We start from the raw sequence: 17,043 nt of genomic DNA on the forward strand, positions 1-17,043 counted from the left end.
ACAAATACGACTCGCCCTGGACCATGCTATTCAGTGGTTCCTTTCCGTAAAAGTTTGCGTGAAAACAATGTAAAATTTCCTCTTTACGATAGTACTCACAACAGTTCTAATTATCTTTTGCACATATTGAGGCTTATGCAGAGTCTTCCTGACTTGTGATTAGTGCCATAGTAAAGAGTTCGACTAGCATATGCTTCCTGCAGTAGTCAGGAGGCGGATAGTGCTTTTTTACGCTACGCACTTTTGCGGAGGTTGGTACGGAATGACGCGCCTTGTCACTTGAAGCTTCTACGCAAAATATATTAAGCACGATATATGATAAAATATTATCATGTCTAATAGTCTTAGGCAGAAAATATATTAAAACATACTAACAGTTTCACAAGTGTACTTTTTTTAAAATTAGTACTCTGTATCTGAATTCATATTAGGAGTGTTCATCTTTTATTTATTTATTTGTTTGTTGGGAGATCTGTAGCCGTTCCGTTAAACAATTTGGGACGGACTGTACCAACGTAACGAAAACTATATCGATTTAAAATGTTTTGAATCAGATGGAGAGGAACTTTACTTTCGTGATAAAAAATGGCATCGCATTTGTCAGATGAAGAATTTCAAAGATTGCAGGTATTTTTGTTTATGATCACATTTTATTAAATATTCAACAAAATTGCATATTTAATTACAGTTATAGATGTGATTTAATTAGGTTAAAGAGGACAACTGTCTCCATGGAGTGTATGCAATCAGTGTTTATATCCTTATGATACACGAAATCAACATTGTAACTTGACAAACAATTGTTATAGGAACTTATATATTTGGAATTTAGTACCGTTGACTTTGAACTTAAAGAGTTCACAAACATAATTTTAATTGTAGAAACTTGTTATGATAAATATAATAAATGATTTTTCGTTTTGGTGGGTTACAGTAAGATGTCTTTATGTTTATCTGTGGCTATTGTTATTTGCGTTGTAGTTTTCCGTAAACACAAGAAACATAAGACAATATACTTCGTGTCTTAATTAGTACAAATGATGGACAGTTCAGGAAATTGGAATCAATAGAATTTAAAATCTGCCTTCAGGAATTGGAAGCTGAAAGATAATAACAGAAGAAATTTGTGTCTAGTTCGGAAGACCATTTACTCACCTGACAGGATGTTACATTTCGTTCGAAATATCTGAGTTTATGCGATAAATTGCTGATATTTTTACATTCCCCTGAGACACGCTATGAAGTTCTATTTAGTGACGTTAGGTTCAGTATTTATATTTTCGGATTGTTTTTGAAGTGATTTAGTGAATGCTCATGTTCGGAACTTAACCTATTTGGTTTTCTTCAATTTATATACGTTGTCACTTATGAATCCACAGATACAAAGTTGTATATTAGTATTCAGTTACGTATTTAATTGTAGAATGTTAAATGTCTGTGTGCATTTTTATTCTTACGTGTGGGCAAGGTTCTAGAACACAGGTCCCCCTTCCCATTGAGCTGTAATAAAGACAGAAAAGAACGTGCCCTACGGAGCTCTAGCCCGCCTTTACTTGCTGACGCTCGCTAGGCAATACTGTGTGAATTAAAAGTTAAATTTTGGTACATAAATTAACCAAACTAGCTACTAACCTATATGGGGCGACCTGTAATCTAGAACCTTCTCTTATGTGTGTATATCGATTTACAACTTAGTATCGTTGATTGCGTATGAAGTGGGTAGGTTTAGGTGAGTAAAATATAGAACACATGCTCCAGCTGGGCATTGATAAGTAGAACCGCTTTGAAGTGTGTAGTAGGATCGGGTAGCTTAAGGAAGTGTCGGCCCATTTTGTTAAAATTAATCGAGTGTAGTTATTCGTGTCTGCGTAATGATACCAAGTGTGTACTGTAAAGTTCACCCAAGTAAGAAGATAATGTTTTTGTACCGTTAGGACCATAATAGGTCCAACATGATCTGGCTTAAAATCCTTAAACTCTAGTTAATCAAGAAATTCACTGTCATTAGCTTACCTTAGGAAGTGTTTCTCAAGGAGTTGCATTCCTCGGTCCAAATTCAGTTTAGGAGAGCTTTAGGGAAAGGTTCTAGAACGCACCCACCCCCATATAGATTAGTAGCTAGATTGGTTCTTTTCTGTACCAAAGTTTAATATTTAATTCACTTAGTATTGCCGAGCAAGCGTAGGCGAGCGAGGGCAGGTTAGAGTCCCACAGGGAACGTTGTTTTCTGTCTTTATCATAGTTAAATGGGAAGGAGGGCCTGTGTTCTAGAACCTTGCCGGGCTTTAGCGTTTTGCAAATAAATGCGCGACCGGACAATGCCATAAAGCTGCAATGTAGAAACCACAAACCAGCTTGTGCTAGGTGGTTACTGAAAAGCACGAATGCTATGTAACTGAATCAAGGCATGGCGGAGCTGACAGGCATATACTCCTAAACGAGGATGCTGGTGAAAGCACTAAGTTAGGTGGTTTCATAATAACATTCACTGCAGTTACATCACATCACAGCTACGATGTTTACATTTAAGTATTTAACTGTTTCTCCACTAATTCAAGACCTTCCTACATTTACCATACTTTCTTCTGAATGTCAATAATACGTGCTGAGCTCCCTCATGACTCTATGGCTAGTATATGCGTCTTTGGCGTGGGAGAACCGGGTTCGATTCCCGGCGGGAGTTTATGTGGTTTGGATCCCACTTAATTTGTTGGTCCATGTCTCATATAGCCTTGCTGCTTGAAAGGGACGCTAAACTCACAAATCAAATCCAATCAGTAATCCGTGTCTCTCCAGAAGACGGCGGCTGCGGTGCCTCAGTGGTAGAGCGTTCACCTCTGGTGTTTGGTGTCCTGGGTTCAAACCCTGCTCGCGCCAAGTGAACTTTGTGGTGGCCAAACACCGTGTGCGTGGGTTTTCTCAGAGTTCTTCCGTTTCCTCCCACTTTCTTCATTCCACCATTTCATTCATCTCTCATCATCACCGTCTCCTTCAGCTTAACCGGCATAATCGTGGGACGTAAATCTCAAAGATTTTTCTCTCCAGAAGACGTAGCAACTCCTGTTCCTCACCAACATACGTTGTTACAAAACTGAAAATTGAAATGTCACATGGAACTGCCATCTTTCAATACGGGGAACTAGTTGCCTCGTTACGCCCTAATGTCTGACATTCTGTAAAACGTACTAAGTCAATGTTTTTGAAATATTCTTCATTCTTACCCAATTCGTTGTCTTAAACCTGTGTCATAATGGAAGTCGTACTGTTTCAGAATAGATATATCGACAGTAACTTCTCAGTAGTTTTTTTTTTTTTTTATTATTATTATTATTTATTATTAATCTATAAATGAGTGGATAAAATTTAGGATTATTCGTAATAGTTTAAAACATGGGTCGGCTTATATCTCCTGAATGAGTTAATCTGAAAGCGATATTGTGTGTCATGGCCAATTTAATATTGTAGTGAAATCGATCCATCTTTTAAGTTCTTGAATGTTTTATACGGACTTTTGCTCCTGGCTATTCATATTACGAACTTCCTCTTGGTTACATCGTCACTAAATCATGTGATTTTTGTATAGCGACAGAGAAATACGAATTTTTAAACCTATATTAGTGTCACATGTCAATGTGACTGATGATTTGTATATTTTACTTCTGGCGAAAAATTGGAGTAAAGAGTTCGCCTTTGTAAGTTCCATTTGAACGATTCAATCCTTTGATTTTTTAATTTTTTTTTTTTTTTTTTTTTTTTTTTTTTAATTTTTATTGGTGTCTGCCTAAATTGAATGAACAGAGCTTAGGTAGCGCCTTACTAAATTACATTTTCCGTGTCATTATTATTATTGGTTATTTGTATTGAATATTTGTTCGCTATAACATTTAAAATGTAGAGTACAATCCAGCTGTGGTACTGATTGTACAGGGCACCAGTATAGTTGATACAATTGCAACAACAGATTTCATAATTTTCGTCTACCAATTCACTTATTTCGTTAGACATTTAGAGAAGTCATATGTATTTTCAAAGAAATGTTTGACGCGCTTTAGTAAACAAGATAGGAAGAGAACTCCCTTTATTGTGGTATATTTTGCGGTATGCTTAAATTGGTGTCTCTTTGTTTTTCAATATTCAATCAACCGTAGATTTCTAAGCAGGGCTTTTTCCCCATCTAGGAAGCGAGGAACTTTCTACAGTTAATTTTGAGATATTAGTCAGTAACTTTTTATGGTTTAATAAGCATTGCATCACTGTTAGTGCGCCGTAGATTAGGCTAGATAGTTTTAATATTCTTAGCCACCTTTCTTGGGTGCTGCAGTGTTGTAATGTGATTTTGTCTACATACTATTATCCTTGGTCACTTGAAGTTTCTTGAACTGCTTCAGAAATCTGGCCGATCTCCGCACAACTACGGCTGATAACGAGTGTCGAGAATATTGCAGTTTATGAGTAGTCGAGAACAACTACCACGTTCTTCAGAGTCTGTGACAGCATATTATGCTACATGATTTGAATAATTTAAAATTAGTTCAGTGGTTTGCTTTTTATTGTTGCATGTAGGATTTACATGTAGCATTGCGTTTCTTGATGGGTTAATGATGACTTCCTTTAGGGGGGAAAAAAAGTTCCACGAGTTGGCAGTTAGACAGAGGTGTCTTTTTCGCAGAATACCAAATTATTATAATCATATACCAACTGATGTAGACATTTTTTCGAGTTACTCGTTGTTTGACAGAACAATAAAACACATGCTGGTCAAATAATATTATTTTGCACTCTTTGTTGACATTATTGGTGTTATTTTTCTTCTTTTTTTCCCGCTTGTTAACATTTCCCTGTGTAAAATGGCAAAATTATGCTGTATCTGCGAATTTGTTCAATAAATAAATATTTCTATGGATGTCTCGAAGATGTTTTTGTACTTGAGAATGGCTGTATGTACCGAGTTGTCAGCAAAGTGAGGCATTTTTCATTAGCGAAAGTAACTTTTACATTTCTAGAAATGGAGAGGTTAAGTTTTGGGACGTAAACTCCAAGAGTCTGTGTTGCCTTGTAAGACATTTTACAACCATATCCACAGACACTGTTCCTTAGCACGTCTATTTTCAGTAAAGTATAGTGTGATAGGAGGGTATTAAAGGATGTCTGAATATAAGTTCTGAGGCTTTCAGTAGTTGATATTGTTAGTACATTTCGAAAGGAAGGTATGTGTAGAGTTGTGAAAGTAGGAGATACTACCTTTAAGAAATGCAGTGGTTTATCATTTTGTATTGATTTCAGACGCAGCTCATTGAGTTACGTACTGCCAATTATGGACTTGAAGAACAATGCAAGAAGAAAGAAAATGGTGAGTTCATCTTTCCGTTTTTGTTTTTTATTTTCTGTCTTTCAGATATGAAGTGCGTTGAATATTATCCACGCTCTGACATATGCGTTAAAATAGCATCAGAAGGGATGAAATACATTCCAGTTTTGTGCAACTACACGTAGAGGCTAAAAATTTTGAGCATTATAGTGAACAGTATGCTATCTACTCTAGTCTAATTTAGTTTTATAATTTTGGTCAACAGAATTAGCGGTATCCTACATCAGGCCACAAGTACTATTCAAGAGATTAGTATCCTACTATAACAGGTAAAGAATTTTTTCTGCCGTGTTTTCATTTATGTGTTTGGTATATTTTCTTTCTGACTTTATGAAAAATTTAAATCAGTATATAATTTTGAAGTTACAATACAACGATGTAATTACATAGGTGAGTTTAAACGGTGGATTGACAGGGTTCGGGATTGATGACAGGGCACCAAGCGAGAGATCGGGATTGATCTCTTAATCATTTCAGCGTTTAATTTTTCTGTTAGTGCATATTATAGGCTTGTTCAGACTTAAACTGTTGAGAAATGGGTAAGTTCAGTATACTTAATTTAATCATCACTGAATTTGAGTAGTTGATAGTCCGTTATCTTGTATTGTTTTGTTATATATGCTGTCCAAATTAAACCGGCTTTGGTCAGTTTCTGAAGTGGTTGAAATACTTGATAGAGAGGGACATCTCAGCCTACACAAATCGTTTTGCTGGTTTAAACACATATCACAGCGATTCATGTGATGATACATACCCCGAGGATAGAACTTCCGTAATTTGCTGGGAAACCATTTTCCAATGTCGTTCCGAATTTATCATCGTTTCCAAAACGGTGCCACGAGATTTCGTGTGTTCCGAAGACTTGATATTGGAAGGCGATATGCCAGGGCTATACGATGGATGATACCACCTAACTACATTCACTAACAGTCATTCACATACACATTCTTCATATTTCGATAAATTCCGGCCGCATAACACCATCTACCATAAAAAATTGAATAGCTGGTCACCGTCCATCTTAGGATGAATTGATTCAGACCCGTACTCATGTAGCTGGTTTCACTGAGTGTAGCACATTAACACCGTGAGTAGCGACATAAACACAAAGCTTTCCGAGAGGCAACTGTGCTACTTTAAAAGTGACCCTTTCATTTAGGCAACCGTGTATATCTTCGCACAACTCAAACTTATTAATTGCATAGTTTTGGATTCAAATGATCTATTTAGCTCAGAAAGCTTTTCGCAAACAAATACATTAATAATACCTGAATTCAATCTTAGTGTATTCAGGAAACAACCAGTCCAACCAACCAGTTTGTAGTTTATATAGAATGTGTGTAATGCATCGCGTAGGATCAGTGGGGGAAATTTTGAGACAGATTTCACAACTTTTCCACGTTACTCAGATTACTTGAGTTTCGAAAGCAATTAACCTAGGCAGTAGTTTATGGTACCAATGGGGTAATAATTTGCTGCTGAGAAATTTCCTGTCATCTCATAAGTTGATGAGTAAATGTCAAATTTGAAAGTTACTAAGAAACTAGATTATAGGACTACCTAAACTGCAGAATACAGTTTGTTTTGAAAATTAACATACTAGGATACAGAGCAGGGTTGGTAAAAACCATGGCTCTTATTGAAAAAACCAGAAAACACGGCTTCTTGGTTTAAATCCAGTTTTTTTGTTTAAACCAGGTTTTTTTTGGTTTAAATAATTTGCTCTATGTATTTATATGACATATGGACAGAAATAAGTTTGTTTCGCCTTGGTGTTGTTATACAACAACTGGGTGATGCTGGAAGGGGTTACATAAACTTAAAACGAAATCCAAACCACTTCTCAGCTTACATCCGAGAGAAATTGTCCTCTATTTGAACTTGAAACCGGGATTAACTGGCGATACGTCTGCCAAATCACTCACAAAGGATTCCTGATAAAAAATACGTTGTACTGATCTTTACATACTTGTTAATATAATTGTCAAATGCCATTTCAGGACCAAAAAATATATAAATAAATAAAATTAAAAAATAAAAATAAATAAATAAAACAGTTGCACAAGTGAAACCATTATACAGAATTACATATGGACAATTTCAAAATATTCCAGAGTATAGAAGATCTAATTTAGTCGAAATTAGTTCATTACGAGCTTCATTAGTCCAAGTTAAAGAAATACGGCGACTTAATTTGCCTAATTTATCAGCAAAAAAAAAAAAAAAAATGAATAGATACGAATTAATTTGAGTCCACTTTGGTTCTGACCCATTTATATATAAATAGATACCAAAGATCAGTATTTTCTGATTTCAATAAATGCCTCTCGTGGGGTTTGTATGACCACCCTCCCCCCAAAAAAAGTACAGCACTTCGATGTATTTTACCAATAGTAAACATTATTAAAACGAAACAACATTTAGAATTTTTCTTTGATTGCAATTTGCATAACAATAATAAACTATAAAGAAATCCCAAAAGAAACTTTCATAAACTTATAAAAAGAACAAAAGTTGCTTTTGTAGCATAATCTATTTGAGTACTGAATGAGGAATTTAGATCTGAATATAATACGAATAATATACGGCAGTGAAACGTGATAACCCACAAATGTATGTTTATCAAGATTTTACGAATGCTTACACTTTTACGAACATTTTTGTTTTTTGGTTTAAACCAATTTTTTTTTTTTTTTTTTTTTTTTTTTCTAGTTGGTTTAAACCAGCCAACCCTGATACAGAGACAGATTCTAGTTATTTATCAGATAGATTAATCTGGCATGCGTCTCATAATTACCCTCCATATAAGCAAAATGAAATACAACAACAACAAACATTTGTAACAAACAAAAGCCCAAGGGACAAATTCAACTTTACCTATGACTGCTGACCTATCAGGCTTCCACCAACACCTATTGGTTTCACAACAATGATATTACTGCACAAGTAGATATAAAAGGTAATGATAGGATTTCAAATTTCAAAACAATTTTTTTTTTTGAATGAGTTTGTTAAAAAAAAAAAAAAAAATGGTACATCCAAACTTTTGTAAATAGAAATTTAAAATGAAGACAGAGCATTGTGAAAGATGTTACTAAATGCCTGTGCTCTTAATTTGTATTTGCCCTACAGTAGTTGAAGGTCAGTGAAGGTGTCTCATAATTACCCTCACTGACCCTATATTGACCCCAATTCTTGTAATTTCATGTCATTGTATGGGATATTTATTCCAGAAAACCAAAACCTCCGAGTAAAGTTAGATGTCGTGGAGAGAGAATACCAGAAAGCTCAGAAGGCTATCAGTCGTAGTAAGAGGGCGAAGGATATAGAATTACTCTTAAGTGAGAATGACAGCCTTCAACATAAGCTGCAAGCCCAGGAGGATGAGTTTCGACTTCAAAATCAAACTTTGCTTGAGGAGCTATCAACTGTAAGTGATTATTACTCTATTTCTTCTATGTTATTTAACAGTAAAGCGTAGAAAGTAGGCGTTATAATAACTTGTAGTGAGGGATTTTTTATTATTATTATTATTATTAACTAACTTGGTTCTTATGGGTCATTAACAAGGAGAGATTTTAGGGGCCTCGATGGCTCAGTAGTCGAGCGCCCACCTGTGATGCGTGGTTTTTTTCAGGGTTCTCTCATTTCTGTCATTCCATCACCGTGTCCGTAAGCTTCGGTGCATAAAAATCGTATACCAGGGTGTCTACTGGTTATGAAAGTCATGAAAAAGTCATATATTTTGCTTAGTCGTCATGAAAGCCATGAAAAAGTCCTTTATTTACCCAACTGGTCATGAAAATCTGAAATCTCAGAGTATATTTTTATACTTCATACTTTTATACCTCATACTGCATGTACTGAAACAGTTGTCAAGATGTCTATTTTTGTGTTCACTTTTTTTAAAGTTTTGATGTGATACTAGTATGCAGACTGTGAGAAAAAAATATTTGTAAAAGTACCCTTGAAAAAAGAGAAGAAAGAAGGCATCAGACCCTATCCAGGATGAAAGTTCCATTATGAACAAATTCAGTAGGTCTTATCAGTATGTTTATGCACGCTAATTTCAAATATGACACGATGGAAAAGAATTGGGTATTTACGTAATCAGTCTTTTCTTGTAAACGAAAATTATAAATTTAGAATTCAAAGTACATAAAATGCAGATAGAAAACCTAGCTGAATGTAACGGGGCTGTTCACAAGATTTTTTTTTAAATCTATAGAACCTGGTAAGCCTTAAACCCATACTTGAACCGCAATTAAAAATTTGTTTACTGCCTTTTAAATTGCTCTTGCATTTTAAAATTAGTTGTCAGCTAATCGACATTATGTACATTAGATAAATAAGAACATAATGTGATCTCATCTTAACCGATGCACCACTGATGGTAGGGGTTTATTATTACTAATGGTAAATTTTTATCACCATGGTCATGAAAATTTGAACAAAAAGGTCATGAAAAAGTCATGAATTTACTTTCTGGTATTCCAGTAGACACCCTCTATACTCTTTTCAATGTAGTAGACTTCTTTTATAACTTTGAAATCTAGGAAATGTTTAGTGCTTTAATGCAAACAATTTGCGTTTGATTTTTTGTTTGTTTGTTCGTTGAAGTTTTACGTCCATTTTGACCACCAAGGCTATATGAGACGTGAACTTACAGAATAAAGTGGTAGTCCGAAACATTGTAGTGCGTGCATGCAGTTGTCTCCTACCGGGAATCGAACCCAAACCTCGTGCACCAAAGGCGGTGCTAGCCACTAGACCAACGGAGAAGGCTGTGAGTAAATGTCGTAATACGTTGTACTTAATGTTACGTAGAAAAATGGACCTAAAAGTTTTGATTGAAATACTGAATCCAACTTTTCGGGTCGCTCTCGCTTTCGGTGCGAGTGGTTCCGGGCTCGATTCCCGGTGGGGCCACTTCGTAGATAAAGTGTTAAAAGCTTTTCAGGCCAGCCACCCTGAATGAGGTTTTCCTCATTCACACAAGCAAATGCCGGGGTGGTACCTCACTTATAGGTCCCAGGCCACCTCCTTCCTTCCCCAATCATTTCTTCCTTCCCTTTCCCCGGATATTGTCCTCGCTGAGGGGCGTCATCCCTCAAAACGTAACGGGCTAAATGGCCTTAGATACCGAAAGCCCAGAAATTGAAATCCTAAATCCTAACTTTTCAGATGCAAGAAGACACTTTCTTCAGGTCTCCACGTTTGCGGGGGAGGGGAGTAATAATAAGGTCTCCACGTTTGCGGGGGGAGGGAAGTAATAATTGAAAGAAAATAGTAAACTATTTACATATTTCATGGACAGTAAGTTTATCACCGAACAACGCACTATGTTGCAGATATAAAATGCATGACGAAATATCTGGGATACAATTCAAATGTAAGTTACATTGATACTTCCGTTTACAACATTGTGTAGTTCATGTACCATCTGCTTTTGTCATAATTTCACATTGCACTGTATAAATATTAAACGTGTGGTGTAGACACAAGCCTTGTATCATTGTTTCACACACATGTATTATTTACAGCTTGTTTCAGCAAATGAAGCCCTGGAGAAAAAGGTAGCTGCCCTGGAGACTGGCAAAAGAGAATGCAATGGGAGTGTTGATGGAACTCCGTCAGACTTAGAACAAGAAGTAAGTCAAGTTATGTGATTGTGTCACGTGAAAACGGCTAAACCATTGAAATGATTATATCACGTACGCTGAACCTTTTTTTCATGCTACTTTAATTAAAATGCATATCCTAAAGAGGGAGCTGGACGTAAACATAAACAGTTCCTATCTCACGGTCCTTCCAACGTAGGAAGATGAAACTTAGTATATAAACTTCTCAGTAAAAATAAGTCCAAGTGTTTTTAACGGGGAAGTATAGCATTTTCTATTTCATTAAAAGAGATGTTGACTGTAGTTTCTGATCGCATCACGAGGAAACAGTTGAACAGTTTGAAATTAATTTTGCATCATAGTATCGACCTTGAGCTGAGATTTTGTTACGTAATTTAGATTGAAGGACGCATCATAAGCGGGTAGAGAGGGTTCAAGATTTCAGCCAAAAATACAGTACCTCATGAACCCATCAAGTTAGCAATATGAAGCTCGGTATAAAAACAAATGGAAACGTGTCCCAATGTTCTTCAAAATTCCGCTTCACATTTAGATTTTTCTGAATGATGCTGTTCGCTGTCTGGCGGATATACCGTAACATGGAGAAGGTTTCCTTCCCTTACTTCTGGTTTGCTAGGGTTCATAATGTTCATTGTATGTGACAGCTATGATCATTGTCACTTGAGGAAGTTCGGCCATCTGCGTTCTTAAGGCACGTGTTTTCGTTATACTAGCCAACTGTGAAACGCACATTAACCTAGCTGATAGTGACATTTCCCAGACGTTAGCGCTATGACTTCATGACTCCTATTGTGCAGTGGTATCACCTGTTACATACTGTGCGGCTGAAGTCAAGTACTTTTATCTACAGCTTGTTTGAACCAATAGGAATTCTCCCTTTTGCCAATACCTTAATCTGTTACTCTTCTCAGTACAGTAGAGTCCGAGTATCTGGCCTAATGTGGCGGAAAGGCAGGTCGGATAACAAAAGAACCGGATAGACCGGACTCATTTCTTTGCCCCACCAATACCAGAAGACAAAGGTTTTATACCAAAACTCACTGTTATAATACAGTACGTATTTTCTCACTTATTTGGCTCTGTACTGGTACTTTATAAATGTTTATATACTGCACTGCACGTTCAAAAAAAAAAAAAAAAAAAAATGTTGGGGAAAAAGTAAGTTAAGAATAAGTTCACTCTATGTAAACTGTTCACATTTTAGCATAAATTCTGTAATGCCTAACTTAAATGCAGGAAACATAAACAAAACATTAACGTAAATCGTAGGCCTAATTCTTAAGAATATTGACTCAAGCGACAAGCGTACTGTATTGAGATCCGTTCTACACTGACGAAAGAATGAACAAGGAGCAGAATGCTGCTCTTTTCCTGTCACAACTTGTATTTTGCACACGACACGTAGGAGGATCACAGCAGACAGTCGCTTAGAATGTCTTAGCAGTGTTGCCAGTGCAACGTCTTGCCTTCCTCATTTAATTACAATAAAAGAAAACTAGGCCGGATACTCGGGAATCTACTATAGTGTATATGGAATTTCAATGGGGCCAAACTTTGCGAGTTTAGGGCCATAAATGTTCATTTGATTTTGTAAAGATAAGTAAAACATTTTTAAGAAAATGATAGGGAGGGCATATGTCGTATGCTATCTACAGAACTCGTCTAATCTTGAGGAAACTTGACATCGAGATAGATTTTGACTTGCTTCATGTGCCCAGGAAATATTTTCTTGTGCAGTGGTGTGGTTCCCGAGTTATGGGGTGCCATTAAAGGTAGGGTTTGAAATCAGTAAAATTTTCGAAGGAAAATAATTAAAACAAAAATTAGGGAAAATACATGGAACAAACCTGTTATCATGTAATTTAAGCTTAAGTAACTATATGCAATTTGGGTACTCAATACTAGTTAACTCTGAGAAATGTTGTAGGACTTGAGAACTTTTGAGGTGGTTGTCTGTTAAAATTCCTCCTATTTCATTAAGAAATAAATACATATTTAATTACGTCATCGATTACATTTATAAAATACTAGTTGTCAGTCTTAGGACATTGCTTAGAAAAATATAGCTCATTCATTTAATAGTCCAGTAGAAGTGGATAACGCAAAACTCCAGAAATGTGATCGATTTTACTTTTGAACTAATTACAAAGTTTGCAGTGTGTTTTTGTGGGTATACATGAGCTATAATTGCTGATTTTGTGTTGTAGGTTCGACGTTTGCAAGCAGAGGCTACTACTCTACAGCGTGCTCTGTCAGAAGAGAGATCAAAGTCTTCCCAAGAGTTGACAGCACTCCGGGAGACTGTACGCAATTTGACAGAAGCAAATCATCAACTTGAGAAGCAACTTTCGAATGGAGATGTGAATGATAAGTTACAGGAAATAAGGTAAGACAAAATGGAAGAAGCATTTTAAGTGTAAACAAATGACCAGTATATTTAGATCCAAGAGCATTCTGTTATCCACGACCAAGCAGTTTCATTACCAAGGACTTCTAACTACGTGACAGGGCAAAAGAATAACGAAAGGATATGTATCGTACCCGTGTTCCGTTTCTATAACAAAGTATGTTCGAAGTCCAAAATGAAATAGAAAAGATAAGTGTATGAATCTGTCCCATTTGTAGATCTTTTGGAAAAGGCCAAATTCAGTTTGGGACTTCGTCTTCTTGGTTCTTTTATAATGCTACGTGAGTTTAGAACTGGTAGCATTCATCTTACATTCGAAAACACTTCAAATTTGTGGTCCAGCTCTGGTCCAATTGGCGTCTGTCCAAATTCGGTCATGGCTTGTTAATTAGAATAAATAAATAACTACATAACTAACCTTATACTATTGTTATTGAATTTAAAAATTCAGCTTTAGCCTCGTCAATATTAATATAGGCACCACACAAAGAATCGTATCAACCATGAATAAAATCATCTAAGGGATGCAAAAATGGAACATCCAACCTCTGAATTGTCTCAGCATTGAAAGTACAATAATTCTCGTGACATTAGTGAAACCAAAAGTTTTATTCGAATCCAATAATAAAAGTAAAAAGTTGTTTTTTAATTTGAGAGGTGGGATTGAGTTTGGACAGGAGTCAACTAGACCACAGCTGTGCATATGTTTTCCAAATCGAGGAGGTATGTTGTCAGTTATCAGTCATGAAAGAACCAGAAGGACAAAGCCTCAGTGTGAACATCGTATTTTTAAAAGCATCTACAGATGGGACGGATCTATCCAGATTTCCTTTTTCTCTTTTTTTTTCTTTTTTTTTTTTCTTCTTTCGCAAGACATGATGAACACCATCCATGTACGTACGTTCAAAATGTAGTTGGTTAAAAATGACACGAGTGGTAAATTGTCACTTTTAGTCTGGACCATACAGTTGCGTTCTCCTCGTGCTATTATAATGTAGTGTATGTGTTACAGACAGTGTATGTAATAATCTTGCTAACTGTTATAAGATTATTTGAAGCACTGTTCATGTTTCTAGAATATTCATTATATATTCAGCTTGATATAAATGGACCTAAGTGTTCTTTTGCAAACACGTGTGTGAACCCTTGCTTATATCCCTTTTTCCGATTTCGGGGGGCGCGGCGGCTCAGTGGTAGAACGTTCACCTCTGGTGCTTGTGGTCTCTGGTTCGATCCCAGCTCGCGCCGTGTGCACTTTGTGGTGGACAAACACCGTGCTCGTGGGTTTTCTCGGGGTTTTCCCGTTTCCTCCCACTTTCTTCATTCCACCATTTCACTCATTTCTCATTATCACCGTCTTCTTTAGCCTAACCGGCATAACTGTGGGACGTTAAACTTAAAGATTTCATTTCCTTTTTCCGATTTTGTGTCCCTTTTGATCAAGTTTTATTTGTTAATTAACCGCGTTCGCCATTTCCTTAGATTTGAGAGAAAAAGATGCATAATAGAATTTGGAATATTATATACGATGTGTGTTCAAAAAGTAGCGAATCTTTGGTTGGCAAAAATACATTTATTCATTTGGAAATCCGAAACCCTAATCAGCTTCAAAATAGTCTCCTTGGTAATGCACACCCTTCTCCAGCTCTCCCGCCGCTGTTGGAAACGCTTCTGGAACGCAGTTTTTGGAATGGTGAGCAACCGTGCTGTTGCATTCCGCATGATTTCTTCTCTTGACTCAAATCGGGTCCCCCGCCAAGTGAACTTTGTGGTGGACAAACACCGTGTGCGTGGGTTTTCTCGGGGTTCTCCCGTTTCCTCCCACTTTCTTCATTCCACCATTTCATTCATTTCTCATAATCACCGTCTCCTTTAGCCTAACCGGCATAACCGTGGGACGTAAAACTCAAAGATTTCATTTCATTTCATTTTCAAATCGGGTCCCTTTTAATCCGATTCTCAGCTTGGGAAATAACCAAAAGTCACACGGAGCCATGTCGGTTGAGTAGAGAGCCTGACAATAAGTGTTTGGCGATGAAAGCCTGAATCAAATTTCGCGGACACACTCCTCGTGCTCAAATTCTCGTTGAAAATTGAAGGTACCGATCCGATTGAATGATTTCTGCTTGGGTATCGCCAAGCTTTTTACATTTGATGCAATATCGCTGCTGGAGTTTTTCTGTCATTTTACAAAAATCTGAAATCCGACTACCGTCTTCACTCGTAAGCCGATTGCCAGCGACTAACGCTTTCTGTGGACGGGAAAAAATTCACGACTGCGGACGAGTGTCCCCTCTACATCTGCACTGAAGAAAGTTTCCCGCGCTTTATTGGTTTACGCGGGAAAAATAAGGTTCGATACTTTTTGAACACACCTCGTATAGTTGAAACAAGGAAATGTAAAATGAAGTGCAGAAAATATTGAAACTATTAATCATACAAACACACTGTAAGCTCTTTCCTTAATCGCTGATAGGGATAGTTCGAAACAGGAGAGATGGCCTTTGATAACTTTACTGAAATACTTTTTTTTTTTTCAACAAAAAAAAGTATTCATACGGTTTTTACGTGAAATACACTAAATGGTGATTTTTTTTTATATTACGTTTCTGGTATGTTGTAGTCTTTCTTTTGAATTAACTCCCGTCTGTTTTTTATAGTTTTTCGTTAACAATAATTCAATAGAGGTAACTACGAAAGATGAACTTAAGAACTCAAGGAAATAGGAATGAATTGAAATCAGTGCAAAAATGAACATGACAAAAACAATTATCAGTTATAGTGTCTCATCCTAAGTGGTTGTTTGTTTTCAGATCACCCAGTGACGATGGAGAGTTTGTGCAGGTTGGCGACACAGACGTCAGCTATCAGAAACGAAGTTCATCCTTAATAGAAATGCTACGACAAGCAGAACATAAAATTGAAACGTTAGAGGCGGATCTGAAGGAGTTCACAGGTATTTTAGAGATTAAAATCTTTGAACCGGTGAACTGTATCTGATTTGGGACTTTATTCAGTTAAGAATAGGGCAAGCGTATATTTTATTACTTATTTTAAGTGGGGAAATAATTTTTAAGTAAAAAGTATTTTAAACTAATTCAGTTGACAAATGAATTGCATATTTTAGATAAATAATGGAACTTAGGAAGTTTGATGTTAACAATCTCCGCACTTTAAAACTGGAATTTTGAAGAGCGCTGGATCGTAGTCCTATTATTTTAATATAGAATTTCTTTACCAACTGTCATCTTCCCAAGAGGATTGTGAAGATGAACACTCATGTCCAAAATGATTGTCAGATATCTATAACTGTCTACTTGCAAGAATATAATTTGATAATAATTGTGCAGGGTACTTTTAACACTATGTGTGTAATCGGGAAATGTATATTTGTTGTAAATTTTATAGGAAAAGAATAATAAATACGAAAATTAGAATAAGTAAAACAAAATGTTGCTAAATGGATAAGAAAGTTTTATTTTCGTTTTATTGTTCTTATTTACTGGTCTTTTGACATGAAATTTGCCACATACAGTACATGTCTTTGCCGATTATACAGATACTAACATTATAAGAAATACCGGGCGAATTCGTTACCAAATTATATTCCCACAACAAGACATGAA

The 17,043-nt window shown here is 36.3% G+C and overlaps 1 protein-coding gene across 1 annotated transcript in view; it reads left to right on the top strand.

Annotated features, from left to right (window-relative positions):
• Positions 1-484: 484 nt before the first annotated feature.
• The window catches only part of LOC145687822 (GRIP1-associated protein 1-like), a 49,789-nt gene continuing 33,230 nt past the window's right edge, over positions 485-17,043 (top strand). The window contains exons 1-6 of the mRNA XM_081761258.1: positions 485-627; positions 5,284-5,350; positions 8,602-8,798; positions 10,912-11,019; positions 13,218-13,396; positions 16,231-16,373. Coding sequence (XP_081617384.1) covers positions 586-627; positions 5,284-5,350; positions 8,602-8,798; positions 10,912-11,019; positions 13,218-13,396; positions 16,231-16,373 — 736 coding nt within the window. The 5' untranslated portion in view covers positions 485-585. The remainder of the gene's footprint in view (positions 628-5,283; positions 5,351-8,601; positions 8,799-10,911; positions 11,020-13,217; positions 13,397-16,230; positions 16,374-17,043) is intronic.

The sequence above is a fragment of the Thermobia domestica genome, chromosome 6 (genome assembly GCF_964235325.1).
Source record: "Thermobia domestica chromosome 6, izTheDome1.hap1.1, whole genome shotgun sequence".
In the NCBI taxonomy this organism is placed as follows: Eukaryota; Metazoa; Arthropoda; class Insecta; order Zygentoma; family Lepismatidae; genus Thermobia; species Thermobia domestica.